The sequence below is a fragment of the Gymnoscopelus braueri genome, assembly GCF_963280865.1.
Source record: "Gymnoscopelus braueri genome assembly, chromosome: 3".
In the NCBI taxonomy this organism is placed as follows: domain Eukaryota; kingdom Metazoa; phylum Chordata; class Actinopteri; order Myctophiformes; family Myctophidae; genus Gymnoscopelus; species Gymnoscopelus braueri.
The window spans coordinates 1,405,735-1,419,719 of NC_137612.1; the positions used below are offsets into that span (position 1 = coordinate 1,405,735).

The 13,985-nt window shown below is 45.6% G+C and overlaps 1 protein-coding gene across 1 annotated transcript in view; it reads left to right on the forward strand.

The window, feature by feature from the left end:
- Nucleotides 1-13,985, forward strand: part of LOC308082952 (inositol 1,4,5-trisphosphate-gated calcium channel ITPR1-like) — a 144,763-nt gene that overhangs the window by 6,854 nt on the left and 123,924 nt on the right. Inside the window, exons 2-3 of the mRNA XM_080425032.1 lie at nt 4,606-4,719; nt 12,785-12,855. Coding sequence (XP_080281158.1) covers nt 4,628-4,719; nt 12,785-12,855 — 163 coding nt within the window. The 5' untranslated portion in view covers nt 4,606-4,627. The remainder of the gene's footprint in view (nt 1-4,605; nt 4,720-12,784; nt 12,856-13,985) is intronic.

Sequence of the window (13,985 nt, forward strand, 5' to 3'; positions counted from 1 at the left end):
GGACCCCTTAGCTGAGAGACAGATGAAGCAGGGACCCCTTCGCTTAGAGAGAGATGAAGCAGGGACCCCTTAGCTGAGAGACAGATGAAGCAGGGACCCCTTCGCTTAGAGAGAGATGAAGCAGGGACCCCTTAGCTGAGAGACAGATGAAGCAGGGACCCCTTCGCTTAGAGAGAGATGAAGCAGGGACCCCTTAGCTGAGAGAGATGAAGCAGGGACCCCTTCGCTTAGAGAGAGATGAAGCAGGGACCCCTTAGCTGAGAGGGAGATGAAGCAGGGACCCCTTAACTGAGAGGGAGATGAAGCAGGGACCCCTTAGCTGAGAGACAGATGAAGCAGGGACCCCTTAGCTGAGAGACAGATGAAGCAGGGACCCCTTAGCTTAGAGAGAGATGAAGCAGGGACCCCTTAGCTTAGAGAGAGATGAAGCAGGGACCCCTTAGCTGAGAGGGAGATGAAGCAGGGACCCCTTAGCTGAGAGACAGATGAAGCAGGGACCCCTTAACTGAGAGAGAGATGAAGCTGGGACCCCTTAGCTGAGAGACAGATGAAGCAGGGACCCCTTAGCTGAGAGAGAGATGAAGCAGGGACCCCTTAGCTGAGACAGAGATGAAGCAGGGACTTCCCACTACATATTGTATAACATTGTGTTGCAGATTAAACCTTTTCATAGATTTCATAGACAGATTCATAGACTATCAGTGTTGTGTGAAGTACTGGCTTTTGTTTATATCAGACATTTAACAACTTAAACCGTCAATACTTAGTAAACCTGACCGTTGGCTCTGTACTTGATGTGCTCTTTTTTCCCCGCGACACCAAACGTCTTTGCCGAAAATAGCTGATCTACAAGCTCACAACGCCTCGCACGCAGCGCGAGGCGTTGTGAGCTTGTAGATCAGCTATTTCCGGCCAATGTTCCCCTCAGAATAGGGATTCCAGGGTTGAAGTGGTTAAAACAATAAATCCATATCGCACAAATATTTGGCGTCACCCCTGTAGTAACTCTGAGGACCCCATAGGGGTGCCGGACCCCCTGTTGAAGACCCCTGATTTATTTCATTGGACATAACCACACACGCGGCCTATAAAGTAGAACCAGATTTCTGGGTCTGATTCAGGTTTTGGATTCTTGTCATGGTTTGACTAATATCTGTTTTGTCATAAGGTTATTTTTTTGTCACAAGTTCACCAATAGCGTACAAGCGCACAATGTTGTGAGCTTACAAGTAGATCTGCTATTTCTTTGAAAAAAGTGCCATCATCTGCATAATTAATTGCAGGTGTGTGTGTGTGTGTGTGTGTGTGTGTGTGTGTGTGTGTGTGTGTGTGTGTGTGTGTGTGTGTGTGTGTGTGTGTGTGTGTGTGTGTGTGTGTGTGTGTGTGTGTGTGTGTGTGTGTGTGTGTGTGTGTGTGTGTGTGTGTGTGTGTGCGCGCGCGCGGCGTGTCTAACAGCATTGTCATGGTAACAGCATTGTCATGGTGGTACAGAAGTGGGCTGGCCCAGGCTTAAGTTGGACCACTCTTGTAAATGAATGAAGTGTAGAGTTAGTTCCTTTGTGGAGATGAACCTTAAGGCTGCTACACACAACCCCTCCCACTCACTCAGATCAGCTGAGAGAGTCCTCTCTTAATGTCAGGAACTAGGTAGAAAGCGAGTGTGTGTGAGAGAGAGAGAGAGAGAGAGTGCTGCTAGAGAGAGAGGAACTATAACCTACAGGTTCCAGAGGAAGTACAGTATGGTAACAAAACTCTTTTTTGTTTTTGTTGTCACAATAATGTTTCTGAAACCCTTCCGGGGTTTTTTTTCTTTACACTGTAGATTCCTGCAGACTGCACACTACCGCCCCCTCCTGGCATGGAGCTACTTCCTGTCAACCATTAGCTGACCTTCTGTACGGTGTATGCACCCGACCTTTGACCCCACTGACCTCCCGACCCCACCATGGTCTGTAGTGGTCAGGAGGCCTTTAGGTTCTCAAAGCGCGGTCTGGGGACCCCCAGGGGTACTTAGGGAGGGGGGTTCCAGGGGGTCCCCAGCTAAATGATTGATAGCTCATAGAAACCAAAAGGACAGTTACGGGTCTGTAACTCTGACAGTGTGTGGATGGAACCAAATGGACCCCGTACTTCTACTACTACGGGGTCCATTTGGTTCCATTTCTACACCGTTGGGAGTTAAATTAACACACAGGATGTTACAACAATAACTATTGTCTCTGTCGGGTGGAAACCTGATTTCACGCTGCGTTTGGAGCTTGTTTTGATGTGTTTGTGTGACGTTGTTGTATGATTAAGTAGGACGTTCATTTAACCCATTAAGACCCGAGGCCGCTTCTAAACATTTTCTAAATCCTAACAGTTTTTCGGAAAAAAATATTTAAAAAAATATTTTCACGATTAAAAAAAAAAATAGCAGATCTACAAGCTCATAGCGTGGCACACTCGGTGCCGCGCTATGAGCTTGTAGATCTGCTATTTTTGAATAGCCAAAGAAATCTAAAATGACACAGATGAGTTCCAGGTCTTAATAGGTTAAAAAAACACACAAACAATTAGAATAAGGAGATAAGAGAGGTTTCTGCTACGACAGCAACAACACATATTTCAAACTGGGGGGTCCGCTCCGTGGCCTAAAGCATGCGTATCAAACAGGGGGGTCCGCTCCGTGGCCTAAAGCATGCGTATCAAACTGGGGGGTCCGCTCCGTGGCCTAAAGCATGCGTATCAAACTGGGGGGTCCGCTCCGTGGCCTAAAGCATGCGTATCAAACTGGGGGGTCCGCTCCGTGGCCTAAAGCATGCGTATCAAACTGGGGGGTCCGCTCCGTGGCCTAAAGCATGCGTATCAAACTGGGGGGTCCGCTCCGTGGCCTAAAGCATGCGTATCAAACTGGGGGGTCCGCTCCGTGGCCTAAAGCATGCGTATCAAACTGGGGGGTCCGCTCCGTGGCCTAAAGCATGCGTATCAAACTGGGGGGTCCGCTCCGTGGCCTAAAGCATGCGTATCAAACTGGGGGGTCCGCTCCGTGGCCTAAAGCATGCGTATCAAACTGGGGGGTCCGCTCCGTGGCCTAAAGCATGCGTATCAAACGGGGGGGTCCGCTCCGTGGCCTAATGCATGCGTATCAAACAGGGGGGTCCGCTCCGTGGCCTAAAGCATGCGTATCAAACAGGGGGGTCCGCTCCGTGGCCTAATGCATGCGTATCAAACAGGGGGGTCCGCTCTGTGGCCTAATGCATGCGTATCAAACTGGGGGGTCCGCTCCGTGGCCTAATGCATGCGTATCAAACTGGGGGGTCCGCTCCGTGGCCTAATGCATGCGTATCAAACTGGGGGTCCTAGTAAAGAGAAACACTGCTTTAGAAAAGGACAATCAGGTCCCTTTTCCACCAGAATAACTTTGGTTCTACAACTGGTTCCGTTCTAGATTCTTGGAACCTTTGGTGTTTTCCTCGTCTCCACCAGCTTTCTTATACTATTTATAGTTGGTTGAACTTTTGCTTACTTTTTCTTTTTAGGCATTAAAATAGGTCTTATAAGTCCTTAAATTGTCTCTTCACAGTCATCTGGGCCCCCCCCAAAAAACAAAACAAAAAAACAACTAACAAACAAACATAAACACAAATCTGGGGTCTTGACCCACATGTTGAGAACCACTGAGGTGACCTACTGTAGTCCAGCTGCATGTTTCTCTGTGCTGCTCCTTCCCTAATCATTAACTGTCTAGTCCACACACACACACACACACACACACACACACACACACACACACACACACACACACACACACACACACACACACACACACACACACACACACACACACACACACACACACACACACACACAGGCGACAGTAACATCAGATAAAGAGAATTTCCCTGCAGCTCAGACCATGCAAATCCTGTTGGTGTAACAGTAGCTCCATAGTAGTGTAGCTGTGTGTACAGTAACTAATACTATAATATATATATGTATGTATACATATATGTACAGTAACTAGAGTATTATATCATATATATATATTTATTACACAGCGTGATTGAATGCTTGATTCTGATTGGTCAATCATCGGTCATTATTTCTTGATAATGAGCGATGAGCTCTATAACGGACCGCTGTGTGATCACAGACTCAGAGCACCTGCTCATGTCAACCTGTCTAATCAGAGATTAGAACACCTGCTCATATCAACCTGTCTAATCAGAGACTCAGAACACCCGCTCATATTAACCTGTCTAATCAGAGACTAGAACATTCTATATACCGGAGGTATATAGAATGGGGGGCGAGTGTGTTTTGGGGCGAGTCTTCCGGTTACCTTATGGACTACTGTCATTTGTTTTCCGAGGCGAACTTCTCCGCCCAGCCCAATACTTATGGGTCCGTGCCCCACGGGTATGGACTAGTATAATATAAATGTTCTTTGGCCAGCTGGGGAGGTGGGAAATACGTAGTCTGATTATCAGACTGAAGCTGCGGTGTTGTGCTGTTTTAAAAACATGTTTAGCTCTTTTTCCTGAAGAGGAATCACATAGCTACGTTGGTTTCTGCTTCACAGCAGAGACATATTTGACATTGTAATGATTTCCTGTCCCACAGCAGGCGTCCTCCTGTGTCCATCATGTCTGATAAGATGTCCAGTTTCCTCCACATCGGGGACATCTGCTCCCTGTACGCAGAGGGTTCCACCAACGGATTCATCAGCACCCTGGGGTAAGGTTCTCCACAATCATTACATTATTATTAACCCTTTAACTCTTTACTAAACGGATTCATCAGCACCCTGGGGTAAGGTTCTCCACAATCATTACATTATTAAGACCGGGAACGCATCTCTATGTCATTTTTAGATTTCTTTAGGCTATTAAAAAAATAGCAGATCTACTATGAGCTTGTAGATATGCTATTTTCTTTACTGAAATCTTTGCTTTTGGGGAGGTCCCTGAACTAGGGCAATGTTAAAAGGGTGGCATTTGTTCCTCAACGTAGTGCGAATGTGCGTGCAAAGTTTTGACCGTAATCGGGATCAAAACGGGCCACTCCTGCAAACTTTAGATGTCAGTCTTAGCCAATCAGGATGGAATATGAAAAATCAAACCGATCCGTCTTGATCACATGACTATAGAGATCATGGGTGCGTTCGGAAATACAGCAATGAGTGCCCTGGCCAATGCAAACTAATAGGCGAGTGCGCTCCGGTGCGCAATTTCCGAAAGCACCCCCATGTGTACCGATTTGCGTGAAATTCGGATAAAATCTGCACGTTTAATATAAAAAATAGTCTTACATAAGTCGGCCTCCTGGTGGCGCTATAAAAGGCGGACGTGAAAAATGCAGGGCAAAGGTTTTTCCTTGGCCTCTAGGGAGTGTGCATACAAAGTTTTACACAGATCGGTGCAGTTATAGGTAAAAACACGAATCGGCCTGTTATAGCGCCACCATGAGGCTTATTTGAAACAAATCTAGTGGCATTTCTTCCTCGCCTTAGTGGGGAATGTATTTGCAACATTTCACGGAAATTGCACGTCGTGTTCATGATTTGAGGCATTTTGTTCAAAACGGAGCACACCTGCAAACTTTGGAAGCAAATTTTAGCCAGTCAGGATGGAATATGAAAAATCTGAAATATCTGTTTTGTTTAATGACTATAGAGATGTACCGATTTGCGTGACTTTGGACAAAATCTGTAGGAGTACTGTCAAAAAAATTGTTTTGCTCAAATCGGCCTCCTGGTGGCGCTATAAAAGAAGAAACATTTTGGGCAGAGGTTCTGCTCTGGCATCCTGGGAGTGTGTGTGCACAGTTTCGCTGTGATCAAGCCAACGATGTTGGAGATTAGCTGTTCATAGACAGAATGACACACGGACGGACGGACGGACGGACGGACGGACGGACGGACGGACAGGGGGCAAAACATGCTCTCGCCATGCCTTTCGGCCTGGCGGAGACAATAAGAGAAAACCAGTTAAAAGGCTAAACAACTAAGCGAAGAAAAAAAAACCATCAAACAATAAGGCAGAAAGGGAGATTTGAATGAGGAGAGTCTGAAAAGGTGGGTTTTGAGGGAGGCTTTGAACAGGGTGGATGGGGGGGTGGGGGGGCTTTCATGTGAGGTGGCAGTGGGTTCCAAAGGGAGGAGGGAGGAGGGGGGGGGGGGGGGGGGGGGGGGCTGCAACTGAGAAATCATGCTGTGCACCAGAGGGCAAGGTTGTATTTAGTGGGCAGAACTTGGAGTCTCACACACACACACACACACACACACTCTCACACACACAATCACAATCACACACACACACACACACACACACACACACACACGCACACACGCACACACACACACGCACGCCTCTTAGAGAACCACTACGCAGCCAGCCTGAGCTGGGGTTCCTATGGCGATCTATTTGCCATATTTAGAGACCGGCATCAGCTTCCCTGATTGGACGGACCCAACCAATTTCGGCTTAACGGATTGGACAAGCTTTGCATGGTGTTTTTTCTTGCCGCTGTATGTTAGTGTCGGAGTGCAACGATAGGGCTTTGTATTCTTCTACAGAGCAGAGTACTGATCCTACATACTGCTGTTTGTCTGAGATGTTCCGCTGGGCGCTACACCTGAAGGGAGCTCCTAACAACAGGCGTCATAATGCTCCTTTAACCGTGAGGGACAAAGTGTACTACTTTGGAGGAAACGTTAATCACATCGACGTTCACGTCTTCAACACAGTCTCTTTACTCTGGACGAGGGCAACCCCGGTGGCCCCTCCCGGAGGAGGAGAACGTCCCTATAGGCACCGTGGACACACAGCCGTGCTGATAGAAGACACCGTCTACATCTGGGGAGGGAACTCGACACGGAAGCGCTACGCCGTGCCTTGTGCGTTCGACGTCGACTCTCCCACAGGTGGCCGAAGCCCCGAGGTTTTCCGGGACCGTTCCGGAGTCGAGAGGGAGCGCCACTCGGCCTGTGTCTTGGGGAAGGTCATGATTATCTATGGAGGATACAACCGGCAGGCTATACCCACTAGTGACATCTACACGTTGGACACCTCCACAATGTTCTGGTCTTTAATCGACACCAGAGGAACTTATGCTCCTTCAACATCTCATTCTGCCACCATCATTGGGACAAAGATGTTTGTATTTGGGGGAAAATTTTACGGAAGCGACTACTACTACAACCAGGGTTGCCAGATCTGCTTATTAATATCTCCCCGCAAGATTTTATTTGAAAATAGCCGGTCTACAAGCTCACAACGCGTCGCATCGCGACGCGTTGTGAGCTTGTAGACCGGCTATTTTCAAATAGCTGATGTATATGTTAAAGTGCTCATTTGGCCCATAGTCGCTTATTTTGGGCTGGTTTTCCTAGACCTGGTTGCTTGTTTCTCTCACAGAATCTGGCAACACTGACTACAACGACATGGGAGTCTTTGACACAGAGACCAACTGCTGGCTGAACGCACCGTCTAGCCGGCATCTTAGCGTCTTATGTGAGGAACATTCAACCTTCACCTACAATGGAGAGCTGTACATATTTGGTGGAAATATGAATGGAACTCGATGGACTGATCACTGAATCTCAAACAATTCCCGAACCTCGGGGAGCTGCGGAAATTCAGTCCAGAGACCTTCTCCTGGACGAAGGTTGAGCCCCCGTCAGTGATGTCTAAGTGTTGTTGCATGGTGGGAGATCGTCTCGTACTCAGTGATGTCTAAGTGTTGTTGCATGGTGGGAGATCGTCTCGTACTCAGTGATGTCTAAGTGTTGTTGCATGGTGGGGGAAAGGCCCATCCTCAGTGATGTCTAAGTGTTGTTGCATGGTGGGGGAAAGGCCCGTACTCAGTGATGTCTAAGTGTTGTTGCATGGTGGGAGATCGTCTCGTACTCAGTGATGTCTAAGTGTTGTTGCATGGTGGGAGATCGTCTCGTACTCAGTGATGTCTAAGTGTTGTTGCATGGTGGGAGATCGTCTCGTACTCAGTGATGTCTAAGTGTTGTTGCATGGTGGGGGAAAGGCCCATCCTCAGTGATGTCTAAGTGTTGTTGCATGGTGGGGGAAAGGCCCGTACTCAGTGATGTCTAAGTGTTGTTGCATGGTGGGGGAAAGGCCCGTACTCAGTGATGTCTAAGTGTTGTTGCATGGTGGGAGATCATCTCGTACTCAGTGATGTCTAAGTGTTGTTGCATGGTGGGAGATCGTCTCGTACTCAGTGATGTCTAAGTGTTGTTGCATGGTGGGAGATCGTCTCGTCCTCCTCGGAAGAGACGGCGATCACGACCTTAACATCCTGGACATGAGTCCTGCTCTGAAGACTCGGTGCAAGCTGGTGGTCATCCAGTACGGACTGGAGCGCTCTGGACTCCCACACAACGTTAAGTGGGAACTGGCAGCCATGACGATGAAATAAGAAAAGACTTGACTAGAGTGATCGGTTTTCCTGTTGGATGTCGGAGATCTGGAAGAGGAAGAGGAAGAAAACGGAGGAAGATGAAGAAAACGGGGTAAAAATGAATAAATCAAATGAATACATGGAGTCAAACACAGATCCACGATGAATGGAAGCAGAAACAAAGAGATGCCTGGCTCAAAGGCACAGAGAGAGTATTATGAAGAGAACTTCAGGAGACACATCTTAAAACATGTTTTTTTTAGAGTAGCCAATTACTTTTTACCCCTTTTTCTCCCCAATGTAGTGGTTATGCTAACTGATTCCTCCTCTCACACATGTCTGTTGTCACTGCTGTCATATCCTACTGACACACCTGCCAGTGAGGAGCCCCCACCGAGAGGACGTAGAGCCTTTGTCCTACTCCTCCCGCCCAACATTCCCCGCTGACGGGCTCCGCCCCTCAGCCAGTAGGAGTACGTGCAATGACCGATATTACCCTCCTCCTTCTCCTCCTCTTCTCCTCCTCCTTCTCCTCCTTCTCCTCCTCCTCCTTCTCCTCCTCCTCCTCCTTCTCCTCCTCCTTCTCCTCCTCCTCCTCCTCCTCCTCCTCCTCCTCCTCCCCTGAACACGGGCCCATTGTGTTCATGTAGACGCTCGACAAAGCCGGGCAAAGACCCCCCAGAAAAAGTCGTTAATATACTGTAGCATCACAATCATTTTATCCACTTATATGTTGGCTATTAAAACATATTTTGATAGATATATTTTAATCTCTTCTTGGGGTCCCTGGCACAGAACCTTTTCATATGGTGGTCCACGGCCACACCAGTAATTCATGTTAACGTTAATTAACATTTGTATGTTAATTGACATTACATGTTAATTAAGTTCATCTCATGAACATACCCAGTAATACCCTAGGTCGTTTCGCGGTGGGAATCTGGGGGTCCTTTAGCAGTGGTTTAGTGGAGGCTGATGGGTCAATGTTCTTCTCAGCTTATCTCAGAAGAACGAAGCTGGGATAATGATCTGGTGGGACTGGGAAGCAGTCCTTTGAAGTGACCGGCCAAGAAGACACGTGTGTGTGTGTGTGTGTGTGTGTGTGTGTGTGTGTGTGTGTGTGTGTGTGTGTGTGTGTGTGTGTGTGTGTGTGTGTGTGTGTGTGTGTGTGTGTGTGTGTGTGTGTGTGTGTGTGTGTGTGTGTGTGTGTGTGTGTGTGTGTGTGTGTGTGTGTGTGTGTGTGTGTGTGGCAATAGAAAACATGCCTTGAAGCATCTAATGTTCTCGGATATATTTCTTAAAAGTTTAAAGGAGTAGTTCACCCAAAATGACTTATTTTCTATCAATTACACACTCCATGAAGCCTCGAATTCATGAACATGGAGATAGAACATAATACATGTTTTGGCTGAACTACTCCTTAAGTCAACACCATATTACTATAGTATGTCCAATCATCTTCCTGCTGTCTGTCGCCCTTCTGTGTCAAGCAGTTTAGATTGTCTGTCTGTCTGTCTGTCTGTCTGTCTGTCTGTCTGTCTGTCTGTCTGTCTGTCTGTCTGTCAGCATCAATCCCAAACTCCTGTTTGGTAGCTACTAGCTAGGGTAGGAGTGGTGTAAAGCTAGGGTAGGACTGGTGTAAAGCTAGGGTAGGAGTGGTGTAAAGTAACTAAGTATACACACTGTACTTAAAACATACGTATGAACAAAACACACATTAACCAATTTAGCTCTATATAGACTTCGACATTTTGAAAATAGCCGATCTACAAGCTTCTTCACAGGTTCACAACACGTCGCTGTGCGACACTTTGTGAGCTTGTAGATCTGCTATTTTCAAATAATTTTGTACATTTTGAAAACTTGAAATTTCTGCATATGATATTCAAGTATTCAATACTTTTACTCAAGTAAATTCTGAATACCAGACTTGTACTAGACAGAGTATTTCTGCATTGTAGTATTGATACTTTTACTTAAGTAAACAAAAAAAATAGTACTTTTCCCACCACTGGAGGGTAGGAGGGTAGGAGGGTAGGAGGGTAGTGGGTAGGGGTTAGTGATGAGCGGGCCGACCCGTAACCCGTGGGTCAACCCGCGGCGTGGCTGGTTGAGTCAGGATTTCAGAGGCAGTTATGCGGGCTGCGGGTGAGCGGGTCAGCCACTCTCTCTCACGCAAAAAAATTTAATAAATCACATGCTCTTGTTTTGTCTTTATTCCTAATAAGAATAATAACAATAAAACAGTTTGAATACACTTGGGGTGTATAGTTGAAGATTATTTTCTAACCTTCATGATTTTACAGAATTATAGGTAACGACCCGCGGGGCTCAACCCGCCCCGCGAGCCATAGATTTATATATGGGTTCGCGGGGCGGGTTGAGGCGGGTTGGGATCCGGGGCGGGGCGGGTCATGACAAAACCCGACCCGCACATCACTAGTAGGGGTCATCATCATCTTAAAGGTTAAACATGTGTAAAGGTCATGAAGACCTGTCCCGTCTTTCCATAGACGTGTGGTGTGAACTCTTCTAAAGGCCTTTCACATTATTATTCACTATCTATGACACAACGCTGCACTACATGCTGATAATCCAGGGGTCTTCAACGTTTTCAGGCCAAGGACCCCCTAGCTAAGAGAAAGATGAAGCAGGGACCCCCTACTCTATATGTTGTATACAATTGTGTTTCAGATTAAAGTTTTTTTTCACTTAGTCCGCTATTTTTTCCCTCTACACCTATAGCCTCTTTGCCAAAAATAGCAAATCTACAAGCTCTCAACGCGTCGCAGCGCGAGGCGTTGAGAGCTTGTAGATCTGCTATTTTCGGCTAATGTTCCCCTCAGAAAAGGAATTGTAGGGTTCAAGTGGTTAATGTAAAAATACTAAATCCTATCACACAAAGATTTGGCGGACCCCCTATAGTAGCTCTGAGGACCCCCTAGGGGTCCCGGACCCCCTGTTGAAGACCCCTGTGCTAATCAATCAATCAATCAACCAATCAGTCTTCATGGTTCATGTCACAAGGTTACAAAAGGTAGAAGTGGAAACAAGGTTTTTTTTGTTACAGTTTAAGGAAGAAAGACACACATGAGGAAGAGAGATTAGAATATAGAGGAAGGAACACATAACGGGTATAAAAACAGTTTTATAGATAATATAAATATATGTAGAGAAGGAGTATCTAATCTAATACATTCACAGAGTGTCTGTCTGTCTGTCTGTCTGTCTGTCTCATGGATAACTGTGTGTGTGTGTGTGTGTGTGTGTGTGTGTGTGTGTGTGTGTGTGTGTGTGTGTGTGTGTGTGTGTGTGTGTGTGTGTGTGTGTGTGTGTGTGTGTGTGTGTGTGTGTGTGTGTGTGTGTGTGTGTGTGTGTGTGTGTGTGTGTGTGTGTGTGTGTGTGTGTGTGACCAGTAGTTTTCCAGATCTGTGTCACATTTAATGCCAACATAGAAATCGCCATCCTAAAGTGTTGATGTGCTCACAATGTTGATGTGTGTGCGTACAACTGTAAACAACACATTCCCTCCCCGGCAGATGCAGACTTGAGGAGGAGGGGGGGGGGGGGGTTTACAGGACTTGGCCTTTTTCCAGACCAGTGTTATTGTGAGACACTAAAAGCTCAGATTCATCATCAGGATTGAGTCTCTTTTAGCCTCAAAGGCCGTTCTGCTCTGAATCATTTCAGGTAGAGAACGGAACAGAAGGTTCCCGGTTTGATCCCCTGAGTTAGTGTCAAAGTAAGTGTCCTTGAGCAAGACACTGAACTATAGGGCATTCACTACTTAATGAATTTCAATAGTTGTCGACTACTAACACAAAGTGGAGTGTTTTTTTCATCCAATAACGCTTAACAATTCTCATCAAAAACACCAAAAAGAGTGAAATAATGTAGACGGGACAAACCTGGGTTTTTGTGATTTTAGGAGTCTGCTGTTTGAGCGCGCCTTAGGGTTAAAGGTCATGTCAGTGACAGTAACACAGTGTCATATACTTAACAATTCTCATCAAAAACGTCTCGGATACAAACAGATACAAACCAGTAAAGAGTGAGATAATGTAAGTTATGGTTCTCAGCCTTTAAACCAAACAACACGTTTTAAGCTTGGGATCAAAGGTCATGTCTGTGTCAGTAACACAGTGTCATGTTCCTAAGGTCAAAGGTCATGTCAGTGACAGTAACAGTGTCATGTTGTTGGGGTCAGAGGTCATGTCAGTAACACAGTGTCATGTTGTTGGGGTCAAAGGTCATGTCAGTGACCGTAACAGTGTCATGTTGTTGGGGTCAGAGGTCATGTCAGTAACACAGTGTCATGTTGTTGGGGTCAGAGGTCATGTTGTTGGGGTCAGAGGTCATGTCAGTAACACAGTGTCCCTCTCCTCAGCCTGGTGGATGACCGCTGTGTCGTCCAGCCTGATGCAGGAGACCTCAACAATCCTCCCAAGAAGTTCAGAGGTAAGACAACACACACACACACACACACACACACACACACACACACACACACACACACACACACACACACACACACACACACACACACACACACACACACACACTGTGTTTATAAAAGATGAAAGGTGGAGATTTGTTTCTGCCTGACAGACGTGATGCTGTCTCTGTGTCTCTCAGTGATAATCACCATCCTTGATGTTATCCTGCTCTATGTATTAATATCATTATTATGTATTATTATAACTAGAGGTTTGGTCTATGTATTAATATAATGATTATGTATTATTTTAACTAGAGGTTCGGGCCGCTTCGCGGGCCTCACATTAAGGCCCGATCAAAAGATACTGCGGCCAGAAAGAAGGAAAGCTGCTGTGTCTAAAATGTTAAGATGTAGTAGGAAATGTAGTTTTATATTAACCATACAATATGTAAGTACATTGAAGGCGGGGAAAGAATCCTATATTATACCCAGAGCTCTGATCAACAGTCTGGAGCAAGTGGAGTGTTGGTGTGTTGACCAACCCCTGACACGTTCTGGAGGTCATTTCAGTTAAAGTAGTAGGATAGGATAGCATAGGATAGGATAGGATAGGATAGGATAGGATAATAACTATAATAACTCTGATGTTAGGATGTTGTCGTCGTGCGAGAGCGTTGTCTCACGTGACAGATGGTTCTATAGGCCCTGACTGACACACGTATTACATCATCACCTAATCACAATTATTTGAGATCATCACAATGATGTTTTTTAACATCATAATCGGCATCATTTCACATGGAGTCTGATAATCGGTGCATGTTATTTGAACCCTTTTAAGACTGGGAACGCATCTGTGTCATTTTTAAGATTTATTTGGGCTATTCAAAAACAGCAGATCTACAAGCTCATAGCTATGAGCTGGTAGATCTGCTGTTTTTGAAAAATCATGAAAATATGTGCAAATCTTTGAATATATATATATATATATATATATATATATATATATATATATATATATATATATATATATATATATATATATATATATATATATATATATATATATATATATATATATATATATATATATATATATATATATTTTTTTTTTTAAGTGAACATTTGTAACTCAAATCTTTGCTTCTGG